This window comes from Myotis brandtii, unplaced genomic scaffold, assembly GCF_000412655.1.
Source record: "Myotis brandtii unplaced genomic scaffold, ASM41265v1 scaffold441, whole genome shotgun sequence".
Lineage (NCBI taxonomy): Eukaryota > Metazoa > Chordata > Mammalia > Chiroptera > Vespertilionidae > Myotis > Myotis brandtii.
The window spans coordinates 2,813,174-2,827,104 of NW_005366873.1; the positions used below are offsets into that span (position 1 = coordinate 2,813,174).

Consider the following 13,931-nt stretch of genomic DNA (forward strand, 5'->3'; position numbering starts at 1 on the left):
CCTAGTAATTGTGAAAGACCAAACTGGCTGGAGAGTCAGATCTCAGGTAAACTTGCTCCGTCAGAGAGGTTAAGTGAGTTGCCCGAGGTCACACAGCTAGTCAGTGGTAGAACTGAGTTTAGAGTGTACTGCTCCTGGTTACTGTCTTCCTGGTCAAACAGTGTGTGTTGACCAGGGATGCTCACCCCAATTACCTGTGGAACTTTTAAACAGTGCATACGCTCAGGTCTGGCCCAGGAGACTGTCACTGGGATCCCTGGGGGCCAGGTACAGGTGTTTATGTCTCACACACACACCTCTTAGACTATATCATGATACTAACACACAATACTACACATACAAGAATCACTGGACTATAGACCGTGACACCAGGAGGTACTACCTGTGCAATGCCCACTGCACATTTTCCATGGGCCTGGCCCTGTGCTGGGTATCACTGCATTTTTACAACAAGCCATTGAATAAGGTAACCTAAGCATTTTACAGGTGAAGAAACTCGTGCTGGGGGAAGTTAAATAACTTGTCCATAGCGACAGCTCAGAAAGACTGAGATTCCAACGCAGATTTGCCTTCTCCACAGATCCTGCTCCCAAGCACGATGCCTTACACACACCGTGGGACACAAGGTTGCTAAGAAGCATGTCTAAGGCAGAGGTCAGACATCGACTGGCGAGAGGTGGATAACATACGTGAGCAAAATGCATCGAACAGGAACTGGGGTGAGCTGGAGCCCACGGGCCTCTCTATGGGATCTGAGTTTTCGCTGCTGACAGCCAGTGTGAATACTTTAGGAGTAACTAGGCAGAGCAACTGGGACTCGCATGCGTTGCCACGGAAAGGCAAGATGGTTTAACCGCTTTGGAAACAACTTGACAGGTTCATGTAGAATTAAACATCTATTTGCCATGTGACCCAGCAGTCCCACCCATAGACATTTACCCTAGAGAAATAAAAACTGATGCTCACAAAAAGATGTGCACACAAGTGCCATAACACTATTAATTATAATCACTCCAAATTGGAAGCAATCTATAAGTTCATAACCTGGTGAATAGACAAAGAGATTGCAGTATATCCCTACTATGGAATATTACTTGGCAATGAAAAGGAATGAATTACTGATACAACAACAGGGATGAATTTCTAAACTTCTATATTAGTGAAAAAAGTCATACACAAAAGACTACACAAGTGCATAATTCCATTTTTAAGAAATTCTACAAAAGGAAAAACTCTATTGTCAGAAAGCAGATCGGAGGCCGCCAGGGGCAGGGATGGGGAGGGAAATTGAGTCCAAAGGGACTAGGGGAACCTTTCCAGAGTGGGAGAACTGGTCTATACCTTGATGTGCTATGGTGGTTACACAGTTACATAGCATGACCAAAACTGATCAAACTCTGCATTTAAAAAGTGTTAATTTTATTATATATAAATAACATCTCAAATTAAACAAAACAAAACAAAACTGTGAACACCAAGAAACAAAAAAGTTCTGCAGGCCATGTATGGCCCACAGACTTCCAGTTTTCTACTTCTGGTCTCAGTGGGGAGATTCCGTTTTAGCTGCTGCTGAAGAAACACAAAAGATGACAAGAAGTCATCCATCACCCTCCCGAGGCTGGGCTCAGGAAAAGAGGTGAAGTTGTGTTCATCTGCCTCTTCCATTTGTCTCTCCTCCTTCTCGAGGTGCAAAATGCTCCCATGCTGCCCCCTGGCTGTTCTGCAGCTCCTCCCACAGCACCCTGCTCACATCTCCTCCCAGGCAGCCCCCAAAGCCCCTGCCTGGCAGCCCTCCCCCAGCCTCCTTTATTCTAGGCTGTCCCTCAGTGCTCTGTGCAAGGTAGACACACATTTTACCTGGTGAACACACCACCAAGCTGGAGCCGTCATTGACATGAATTAAATGATCAAGTACTGACATTTGACAATGCATGAAGCCTTCAGTCCAGGGGGGGATTCTGGGGGAAGATGGGACTATCTGTGGAACCCACCCCAGTTATGGCCACCTGCCTGCTTTGTTTATAGATACACTTTGTCGTCAATATTATTATAAAATACCCGAGAATTAACATGTGCAAGTGGTCCATGTGGGTAGTAAAGAATGATACAAATAAATCTCAGTACCCAATTATTAGAAATCAGAGGCCTCTTAAATATTAAGCTGAGGCGCCCTTGAGTCAGCCCTTCAGTTTTCTGAAAAACAAATGAAAACCACCCACATGCTACTTACAGGGCTTCCCTGAACCTCTATAAATGTCATAATAATTTGATTAAAAAGGAAAAGACTAACTACAATACCAAATAGACAATAGCAGTGCAAGCCATCATGTTAAGTTAAAAAGAAAAAGGAAGCACATAAAATGGTATTAAAGCCACGTAACGAAAAATGTCAACATATGAATGGACTAAAACAATGATGAAAAGGACCTTGGAGGTGTATTGGGTTATGAGTGATTTTTTCCTTTTCTTTTAAAAAACATTTTCTTTTGCTTTGACAATCCTATTTATGCAATAACTACAGTCAGAACTCACACAGGCTGGGTCACCAACCAGGACCTTGGGCTCACCTGTCCCCCATCAGTTAACGTCTGTGTTGACTACTCACACTTCCTTCTTCTTGGAGATTTAAAGGGCCCAGGGATTGATTTCACGGTACCCTGCCAGGTACCTGTACGTATTTCATCAGCCCTTCGTCACGCTGATGAGACAGTCACTCCTTCTGAGGCTGCTGCTAAGCATCCCCATTTGCAAATGGAAATAAAAAGCTAGAGACCATGATTAACAGGCAGGTGTGCTCCTAGAGAGAACCCCGGCGCTGAGAGGTGACTTTCATTCGGAAATTTAAAAAACGTGATATCTTGACAAGGCATATGGTTAATACATTTTCCCCCAAAGCAAAACTGGGTTAAAAATTTCAAGTCCTATTAAAGCAAAAACTGGTGCTTAAAAAAAAAAGAAAAGAAAAGAAAAGAAAAGAAAAGGAAAAAAGGGGCAGAAGCATGCTCAAGCCCGTTTCAGTCAATATTGTGAACTTGATTCCAGCCCGTCCAGGCTGCTTGGACTGTAGCCTTCTTAACTCCTCCAGGCTCAGCTCCTCCCCATCCCCAAACCAACGGAGCCTCAGCAAATAATCAGATTATGTCAGATGCAGCGGAGCTGAGACAACAGGTCACGATGGTGCCCACACAGCAGCTGGAGAGGCAGCAAAGCCTACTGTTCAAGCTCTAAACGAGGCATTTTGGGCATTGGACCAGGGTGGTGATTTTGGGATCATGATGGCCCGAAATAAAAACCCTATCTATACACACAGTCAACTTGAAATACTTTTCAGAATTACTAGAAAAACACTGTGAATCCAGGGATGTTCAAGGGGAAATAACCTGTGGAAGAAACAAATCAATGGACTACATGAAGACTGAAGGAACTTGAGCCTTTAACAAGGCTCATTCTGCCTGGAGCACATAGTAGGTGCTCAATAAAGAATAATAATGGCAAGAAAAAGTGGATCCTAGAGATTTTCAGGCCACTTGACTTTGCCAAGCTTTTATCTCCTGGGTAAGGGTCCGCATGGGAAGGAGATGACAGTTGTGCACAACAGCAAATGTGTTAGGAGGTGACCCAAACTCTTCCGTTAAAATGGGGACATCAGAAAATAAAAAGGCATGAATCATAGAGCTGATGATAAAGAGCTGATCCGTATTATCAGCCATGCCTGCCTTGAAAAATGCTACGTCCCTGTCTTTGTTCCAGCCATTTCCTTAGCCTGAAATCCATTCTAACTTTGCCTGGACAAATCTTACTCCTCCTTCAGGGGCCATTATAAAACGCCATGTCATCCATGGAACTCATGCGGATTCTTCTAAACTGGCATTAACCTACAGACTCTGGGAGTTGGGCACTGAGGTTTCTGATCACCATCCACCTTGAGTTAGCCTTTCTTCTGCACTCCTTAGCTCTCTTCAATTAGGATGTGAGTTTTCTAAAGACAAGAGTCATCCTCCATCCCTATATACCCAGCAAAGTTCCTTGCACATATCTGTGGAGTGAATTACCATTTTTTCTAAGTGCTTCCCAGGATGAGAGTATTAATAGGGGAAATCAGTTCCTTTAAGTAAGGGGTTCTCACTGTTGTTTTTATCCTAGGAGGGAGTATTAAAGAGTGTGAGGATGCCTGGCCTTCAAGGTGAGTCAGTAGATCCCACCAATGAATGAGTCGCCACTGCTGCCTTTCCCTGGCCGTATTTGGAATGACCCCCTGAATCAAGCCTCACTGTATTTCTTAGAGGGACACTTACACCTCAAAGAAGATTCATCTAAAGAAACTAGCACATAGGATTTCATTTTCCCTAAGGCTTCCATGTCTTGTGTCAGTAAGCCATCAATAATTAAATAGCAACAGTTAAAACAAGACCACCCAGGAATACAGGCCCCAGGGTTGGACCATAGCAATGGTTTGTATGGTCCCCTTATCCCAAGCAATTTTAAAGATCACCCACAGTTCCCAGTTGAAAATGGTGTCTGGTTGATGGCTCCCTTTTAGAAGGAAAAAATAGAAGATGATAGAAATTTACAGCAAAACTTTCATACAAATTGCCAGAGCCTGGAAGGATTTTCTAATCCTACAAAAATATGAATTGGACTGACAAATGTAAGAAGTAGTTCCCCCCACCCCCACAAAGCTGTTACTAGATAAAAATAATGCAAGGTCTGTAACAACTAGAAGCCAAGCAGCTGGATCTCTGATAAGTCGATGCTGTGACATAAGAGGCATTAGGACTACTGTATTCATTGCTCCTTCCCCACACTCATCTTCTTTCTTTTCTGTAGCTGGTAACAAGAGTTTCCAGGAAAACAATGAATCGATATTGGGTAGCGATAGGCAAGGTATGGAGTAATGCAATAGATCCTGGAAGCATTCTGGTCTTCATAAGCAAACTGTGTCCGTGTGTATACGTGTGTGTGTGGTGGGGCGGGGGGGGGGGCAGGGAGGATAAATGTGAAGGAGATGCCAGTGGTATACCCTGGTACCTCTTTCACATCTTTGTTGAACATTTTTCATGCCAGAGTCAAGGAGTGGGGGAGGGAAGAAGTTCCATTTCATTCTCATAAAGACAGTACAGAGACAAAGGGCTATCTCCAGACACAGTAGAGCATATAAAGCTGCCAAGCATTTGCAGATCTAGGAAGAGGTTTTAAAAAGTAACCAAATCAAATAAAAACTCAAAACATCCCCGGCTGGTGTGGCTCAGTTGGTTGAATGTTGTCTTGTGCACTGAAAGGTCGTTGGTTCAATTCCCAGCCAGGGCACATATGCAGGTTGTGGGATCTATCTCCAGTTGGGGTGTGTACAGGAGGCAAGCAATCAATGTTTCTCTCTCATATTGATGTTTCTCTCTCTCCCTCTCCCTACCATTCCCTATAGTACCAATTAAAAAATACACCTCAAAACAACATGAGGATGATGGGGGGAAAAATCCTACAGAACAAGCTTAAGGAAATGACATCCTGAAGAGACAGAAGAAGAGTGCAATTCTGAAAACTAAGTGCTAAAGAAACCAAAAAAACTTTTTTGAAAGTAGTTTGGCATTCTCAATGAAAACAGTAAGAGGTAGAGCTTTTATAAAGTAAGGGACAGAAAAATGGTAAAGTAAGAACCTGTGAGGTTGAGAAAAGAGAAAAGAGTAAAAGGGGGAGCGATGGGTGAGATAAATAAAATATTTCAGTGCAACCAGTAATGCAACAGCAGCATTAATATTCACATAATTAGCAGTAAAAAGTAGAAATGATGCTGCAAAAAGTGGAATCAATGATATTGGAGATAAATTAAAGTGAGAAGAAAAAGAAGAGCAAAAATGACAAATATGGAAAATATAAAATAGAGATTGAATGTGAGGATCACAGATGTTTCTGAAACCAGAAAACTTGGAAGAGAAGCCACAGTCTAAGACACGATAAAAGAAAAGGCTCCTCGGGGGCCGAGGGAAGACCTGAATTTGAGGATTTAAAGTTCTTGTGATCCACCAAAAAGAGTGAGAGACTCATTTATTGACACATCCTGGGTAGACTGTTCAATTCCAAAGACTTATAAAACCAAAGCAAAACCAACACAACCTACAAACATGTCACTACAGAGTCTGCCCTTCTGCAGATCGGAGAACATAAATGCCAGAAAACAGCTCAACATCTATAGATTCCTAAGAAGCATAGGATCTTCATAAGCAAACTGTGTCCGTGTGTATATGTGTGTGTGCACACCCACACCAACATTCATAGATACACATACACATCCATGTCACATGTATACAACTGGTGGCAATTCCTATATATGTGAGGATCAGGATTCAGATGCTCCTTGCCTTATAATGGCGTTAGTGCCAATAATTCTATCATAAATTGAAAATCTCTTAAGTCAAAATGCATTTAACACACCTAACCTACTGAACATCACAGCTCAGTCTAGCCTACCTTAAATGCGCTCAGAGCACGTTAGCCTGCAGTTGAGCAACTATCTTAAAGAAGAGGTACGGATGGACACTCTGCAGCCATGGCAGGGTGAGAAGACACAAAACAATATCCCCAAACACCCTGGCAACACAGCATACTGCAGGGTGTCGGTTGTTTACCCTTGTGATCTTGGATTTGATTCGAAGACACAGCTCACTGCCCGGCATCCTGGGGGAGTATTGCACGCACATCACTAGTCCAGGAAAAGATCAAAACTCAAAATTCAAAGTACGGTTTCTGCTGAATGAATATAGCCTTTGCACCACTGTGAAGTTAAAAATCATTAAGTCCAACCATTGTTAATGGGGGACCATCTGTATATACAAATCATATACTTTTCTTAAAAAATTACTTGGAAGATATAACTCAACCAACTACAAGATCAGGAAGTTAAAAACTTAAGAATGGGGAAATCATACATAAGATGAGCATTTATTCCCTTCAAGGATGCCACACTAAAAAACTAATATAATCCATGAATGAAGACAGCATCAATACATAGCAATAAGCTAGCAAAAACCTGTTTAACATAAAGGGAATATTCCTACGAGGGAATATTGTGCAACCACTATAAATAAGAATTACAAAGAGTTTTTAGTGGCATGGGAAAATGCTTTTAATAGAATCTTAATGCAAAGAGCAGAATATAAAATTGTACATGCTGACTGATCTCAATTATATAAATGAAATCCATAGAAAATGACTGGCATGAAATATGCCAAAACTTTAACCAGTTGCTCCCAACTGAGCCACTGGGCCAGGGCTTCCTTTCACTGTGATTATGGATAACTTTCTCCCTATTTTTTGATAAAGTTTTTTTTCCTATAAAATAAAAGGTTTTCAAAAACTTTCATTAGATTTTCTAAATTAGGAAAAAATATAAGTATGAAGACTAGGTGTAAATTTAGAAATAGATTTAAAATACAATATTATTAAGTGAGAAAAAGCAATATAACATTATACATGGATTGTGACTGGAACCTTGGAAGGGAATACTTGTATATCAAGGAAGTAGCTTGCTTCAAGGCAGAGGGATTAAAAACCATCTTCTAACAATTGCCTTTAATATTATTATTTTATGTTTTATGGGAAAATGTGATGTAAAAAGGATGCCCTCAAAAAATGTTAGTCATATCCTCAACATGGTGATGTTACACAAAAAGAGACCTTTCTGATGCCAGCAATTACCATCCATAGTTCCCCAAAGACTAATCAGGTTCACTTTCATGCTCCAACCAATTACTATCATTACAGCTTAGACTAAGGCCTTTTTCTGTTGTAACCCTAGCACTTAGCCTGCTGTTCAAAAAATTTGTAAGTGAGTGAAATAAATATTTGGTGAATGAAGAAATGAGTAATAGAAGACAAACAAGGCTATTCTGTTTGATAGGCACCTCCTTTGGTAAAAAGATTCTCTGCATTCATTCAGTTTTTACAGCATCCCCAGTGCTGAACACAACAAGGATATTTTGCTTCCAGAATTCTCATCATCCTTCCTAGATGACATGCTCCATGGAAATCCAGTCGGAGCCAAAACCTGGTGCCATGTTTTTATTTCTCTTTTCCATTTCAAAAGGAAAACCTGTAGTTAATTCTGATTTTCCTGCGGGCAGAGGGAAGGGACACTTTTTATGTGTGTGAAAGAATGGCACCCCCCAGCCACCTGAGGACAGTTCCTCGCAGGAACACCTGTTTGCTCCAATTGAAGCCTCTCCAAATCGCATCCCGGGGACCGGGAGCTCGCTCTGCACATGCCCCGCCGCTCTACAATATTCATTCCCCACCTGTCCGGTGGCCGCCGCAGCTGGGGAATGCTCCAGCCAGGGAAAGCTGTGCCTTGGCCCTGACATGGCAGCACCAACAGCAGCTAATGTTCACCCAGAACCTGGCCCGGGTTCAGTTGCCCGAGTTAAAAAAAAAAAAAAAGCCTCTTCTTTACCTGCCCACAGTCCACCAGGCTTAGCACGGGTTCTTAAGGAGGGGGAGGGAAATCATTTTTCATCTTCATACCAATATGTTGCAAAACCAAGTCGTATCTTTCACTCTTTGTCTCTTAAATCTGAGTTTTTTGGGTTTTCGACTCCTAGTCATATTAAATAGTTGGTATCTGCTGAAAATGAGGATTGGTAAATTAATTTCTCCAACAAGAGAACTATTAAAATCCAGGAGCTAAAGTGTAATACAAATGATCTTAAACACATAATGTAACATGCAATTCAAGGAAGAAAAAAGATGCCCACATCAAACTCCAATTATAATAGTAAAATAATGTTTTATTTAAAAAATTCTAACCATGAGAAAACTGTACTTTTGAAAAGCTCACATAAAGCCTTATAAAATAAGAGACCTTTTATCTACTCTACATCCATGAACTTGAAAATACTTTATCTATGCAATTTCAAGGCACATCAAAACCCCAGTGAATAAATAAAATGTTCTTTTTCGCTTTGTACAGAAGCTTTAAAAAATTATCCATATAAATGGTTTGGCCTTGAACAAACAGATTAAAAGACCTAAAAGGCTATAGTTTCAGATCATGTATACATAATAGAAAATAAATGCTTTTCTTTATTGGCTGGGCAAGTTTTCTACTAATAAATTCTATAAGGCCATTTGACGAGGAAGATTTAATTGGAATATGTGAAAAAGTCAGTGTTTTAAAGTGAAATACTTATTGAATAATTAATATGCCACAATAAAATAATTCATGTACTCTGCCAATATTCTTTGCATCTCTTCATGAATCATAGCTATAGTAGGTATAGCCAACATGCAGGATAATTTCAGATGCTATTAAGTTTTACAATGTAATTTTAGTCAAGAACATCAAAATTCTCACTAACTTGTAAAATTGGGGTAAGATGTGGGAAAAGATTGTTCATAATTGCTTACAATTAGAACTATTTAGGTGACTTCAAGCCTTTCTTATTCTTTGAAGAAAATCTTAAACTCCACTGCGATTTAAAAATAATCTCAGTATTTGGATCATATTTACTTAATGAGCAGGTACAGTTACATGTTGCTTATTAACTTCCAGTGTCCCCTCAACACAATTGTGCACAAACAGATCTTTTTTATTATGTATACATATACAATAAAAATATATTGATTTTTAAAGAGAGAGGAAGGGAGAGGGATAGAAAGATAGAAACATCGATGAGAGAGAATCACCATCAATTGGCTGCTTCCTGCACATCCCCAACTGGGGACCAAGCCTGCAACATGGGCATGTGCCACGACCAGGAATCAAATTGGTGACCTCCTGGTTCATGGGTCAACGCTCAACCACTGAGCACACTGGCTGGGCACAAAAAAACAGATCTTTTTTTTTTTATTATTATTGATTTCAGAGAGGAAAGGAGAAGGAGAGAGAGAGAGAGAGAGAGAGATAGAAACATCAATGATGAGAGAGAATCACTGATTGGCTGCCTCCTGCACGGCCCCTACTGGGGAGTGAGCCCGCAACCTGAGCATGTGTCCTTGACTGAAATCGAACGTGGGATCCTTTAGTCCACAGGCTGGCATTCTATCCACTGAGCCAAAGCAGCGAGGGCCAAACAGATCTTTTTAACACCATCCCACAGCATTCAAGTTCTGCTACTGGGAAGTGGCCATAAAAAGGGAAACAGTCAGTAAACCACATATGAGGGTTAAGAATTAGTAACTTTTAGGCCCCAGGTAGCTGCCGTCTCCTCTGTAGTCTTACCTTACCACAGCCCCCAGGGGTTTCTTCATTGTATCATCACCTGTTGCATTTATTTCTCACTTACCATATAGCACAAGCTACTAGGTATTAGAAATATTAAGCTACCTGGGAGTAGAGTTCAGAGTTAGTTGAATCTGATGCCTAGTATATTCCCTTTATGCAATAATATTGAATATTTGCTGGTGAAGATTGCTTCTGCTGTTCCTGCTAAGAGACGGCTAAGAACATGATTTCTGTGGCTGAAGTCAGGGCATTGGTCCAAGTTTTGCTCCATCTTGGTGGAAATGAACTTGGACAAGACTCAACTCCTGGAGGTCTCAATTAACTATAACATAAGGGGAACAATGGCAGTACCAATTCACAGAGTCCTTATGGAGATTACATTAAATGAAATTTTGTATAGTGAATGTGCCTTGTAACCAGAAGGCCCCACAGTATAGATTTTAATTGTTGTAGTTGTCTTTAAGGACTTATTTTGGATAAATGATCTGATTTCCCAAAGAAGGTATCCCTGCAAAGTTTCTTGTTAAACTTTGTGGAAAATTCAAAATAAGTATTTCTGGTAGGCTAACTCATTAGAAATAAGCCAGAATATCGAAGTAATTGAATGGTATTTAGTTAGGACTTTGTGCACAGTTTTGTAACAGTAGCTCATTTCTCAACATTTTTGGAGGTGGTCATGGACTCTTATAAATGTTATGGAAAATTCTCAGGAAGATGCATGTACACACATACACAAACATTTTCAGAGAACTCCAGTAGCTCAGAGACTCTGGCAAGCCCACCCCAGGAGAAGGACCACCGTTCTGTGCCTTGAGACAGAGAATATGGGTGGTTTCCTAGACCTTGGAACCTGATCCAGACACTCTAACTAGCTTGGGAATTGAAAGCAAATAGTTTTTTTTCTCCCTTTATCACAAAAATCATTAAGTCATCAGAAGATAAAAAAGCAGAGTGGTTTTTCCCAGATAAATTATAATTGTACAGGAAACTTGGATGCTATTCTTCCATAATTCCAAGCCTTCTCAACCCTTTAAAAATTTACTATTCTGGCTCTGGCCAGTGTTGCTCAGTTGGTTGGGCATTGTCCCATGCACCAAAAGATTGCTGGTTCAATCCATGGTCAAGGCATATGTCCTGGTTGAGGGCTCAATCCGCAGTAGGGGGGGCGGTGCAGGAGGCAGCAGATCAATGTTTCTCTCTCTCTCTCTCTCCCCTCTCCTTTACTCTCTCTCTCTCTAAATCAATAAAAAAATCTTTTAAAAAATGTACCATCCTGGCATTTTCTTCACTGATATTCATATTTAATTTCAAAGTTCATATAACTTTGCAAAAGAAGTCACTATCCAATATAATAGGATACTGAAGTTAAAAAATGATTATGCCTCCTGTCACTTCAGCTTCTATCTTGTCAAAAAATGTTAGCAACAGTTCAAAATAGTAAATGAAAACAACCTTAATTAATACTAGCAAGGTGGTGGCAAACTTTAGAATTTAACAAATACTTATCACACTTTTGGATACTGGATACACTTCTTTACAAATAGTGGGGTATTTGTCCTCAGAAAAGCAAAGAATTCTTTCTTCATACCTAGACGACAAATTCTCAAGATGTACACAGTTGTTTCTTATTATGGCCTCCCTGGAAAACATTTCTGGGAAGGCACAATTCCCAGCCACCTACTTTGTTTACAGCAGACAAAACTGCCTGTGTGGTATAAATAGGAGTCTGTCTTTAAATGCTGCTGAAAAATAAAATGCAACCATGAAAAGAAGCCATTTCCTGCCCCCAAGGTGGCTTAAAAAAAAAAAAAAAAGCTTGGCTACTTTCGGAACAGCACCAGAGCACAAATAATAATTATCAATTGCTGCACAATAAAAGACTAATTAGAAAAAAAGAAACCCAAGAAGAAAAACCCCTCTGAGCTACATATTCCACAGGCACCCTCGGAACTGTCAGGGCTGGGAAGTTCCCTTACCCGGCGACTGTGGGCCCCTTTCTGTCCTCCTGCCCTGGAGATGTATATCTATAACTCGCTCTTGTTTCCACAGATAAACTTGGCCTTGTCTCCCTAACTGCACTTTCAAAAGAAGCTTCACTGTGGTTTGACTTTTGATCTGGGCAGCAGCTCGCTCCACCACCTGCACCGCGCCTGAGCCGTCACTGAGCTCGCTTTGTCCCATCTCATAACACAGCCAGCCTTTTAAAATTGATGTGTGAATACACTACTTTACAATGTGAGCGTTCAAACAAAAAAAATATGGTGGTGATGCTGGTGGTGGCAGCAGCAGCAGAAGGGGGGTTTGTGGAGAGGGGAGCCCCGACTCTTGCTTCATGAAGTTCAGATATTGTTCGCTGCCTTTAATGAAACAGATGGCCAAAGGCCTCCCTCAACTTACAATGGAGCGGACAGTGGTGCGATGGCGTGGGGGCCTGGGATTGTAAGACGTCGTTTGGGATGTGTGTTAATAAATAGCCATTTACGAGGGGGGCTGGGGCTCCTTTACGTGCATAAGGAAGGCCTAGGACGCCTTGCTTCTAGTTAACAGCTCAAGGCTGCGTTCAAAGACGGCATTGATGGTGAAGGTAAAGGGCACCCATCCTATTCTACATCGCATTAGAGAATGGCATGTATCCTGGCGGAGAAAAGAAAAAAATCAGAAAAGAAAGGTAATTCAAGAATTAGGTCAAATTATGGCTCACAACCGAGAAAAATATAAGATGCTTTTCTACTGTGATTAATTAATGGACAAAAATATTGTTATTGTGTAGGCACTTACTTTATCTTTGAATGAACTTATTTGCACCGGAGCCAAAGTGCAATACAGAAAAATCTGCAGCGTTTCAATAAATGACAACCATGTGAACCTCAACAGCAACTGGGAAACTATTCCCAGCCATCCTTCCCAAGATTATTCACTGACCAGGCCTACGCCAGGGGTATGGCCCTGTGCCAAATGCCATGAGGTTCCTGACCACCTACAGCTTCCAATTCACACCCGAGGACCTGGAGGGAACCAGCCAGACAGAAACACCTCATGCCTTTCAGGTGGGATGTACCAGGGGACTGTCACTGCGCCTCCCAGAAACCCTTCTGTCAACTGGCCGTCTCAGTCCATGTTTTGGGGAAACTAGCATGACTCCCAGTCCCTGTTTCTCTCTCTCACTTAGATAGCCTCCCCTGTGCACAACATTGTGGGGAGCTGTATAAAATCCTTTACGGGGTAAAAACAATCCAGGAGAAAGTTCAGACATGGAGGCTAATAAACACAGTACACACAATGCAAAGCAGAAGGCACCGGTGCCTCAGAGACGTGGAGGTGGCCATGAAGAAGGACCAGAGGGAAGACAGGCCACTTCCGGCTGGGGACAGCTGAGGGCATGATGGGAAAGCGGTGCTGCACCTGAGACCCAGGTGCAGGTAAAAGTCCATCTGGAACATTTTGCAGATGGCATCGGATGTTTTTGTCCAGCTGGTATCCATCCCCCCTTTTTAGTAGAAGCCCTGGATTTTCCTGAGGGATCTATTATTTGTCCATCCCTTGCATGAAGTCTCAGGTCTAAACATCAGATCACAGGTGAGTGGGAATTGCACCTACCCATAATCAACAGGACTACATGCTATGACTTTTGTTGGAACTACTGCAAGATAAAATTGCTACAGTCACTGAGAAGGCTTCCAAAAGCTGCATCTCCATGAGGAGAAATGCTGACAAAGGA

General features: G+C 41.4%; 1 protein-coding gene across 8 annotated transcripts in view; it reads right to left on the reverse strand.

The window, feature by feature from the left end:
• VTI1A (vesicle transport through interaction with t-SNAREs 1A) overlaps positions 1-13,931 on the reverse strand; it is a 315,173-nt gene that overhangs the window by 117,242 nt on the left and 184,000 nt on the right. Inside the window, exons 9-11 of one of the 8 annotated variants that reach the window (XR_001363756.1) lie at positions 8,515-8,611; positions 7,899-8,107; positions 6,568-6,769 (exon numbers count right to left, since the gene is read on the reverse strand). The exons of 4 other annotated variants lie outside the window; for them this stretch is intronic. Coding sequence is in view for 2 of the 4 variants with exons in the window: in XM_014546390.1 (XP_014401876.1) it covers positions 8,592-8,614; positions 11,716-11,801 (109 nt within the window). In the remaining 2 variants the exon portion in view is untranslated. Of the gene's footprint in view, positions 1-6,567; positions 6,770-7,898; positions 8,108-8,507; positions 8,615-11,715; positions 11,802-13,931 lie in introns of those variants that run through there. 3 more of the 8 variants (XR_001363757.1, XM_014546391.1, XM_014546390.1) reach the window with 3 other exon arrangements.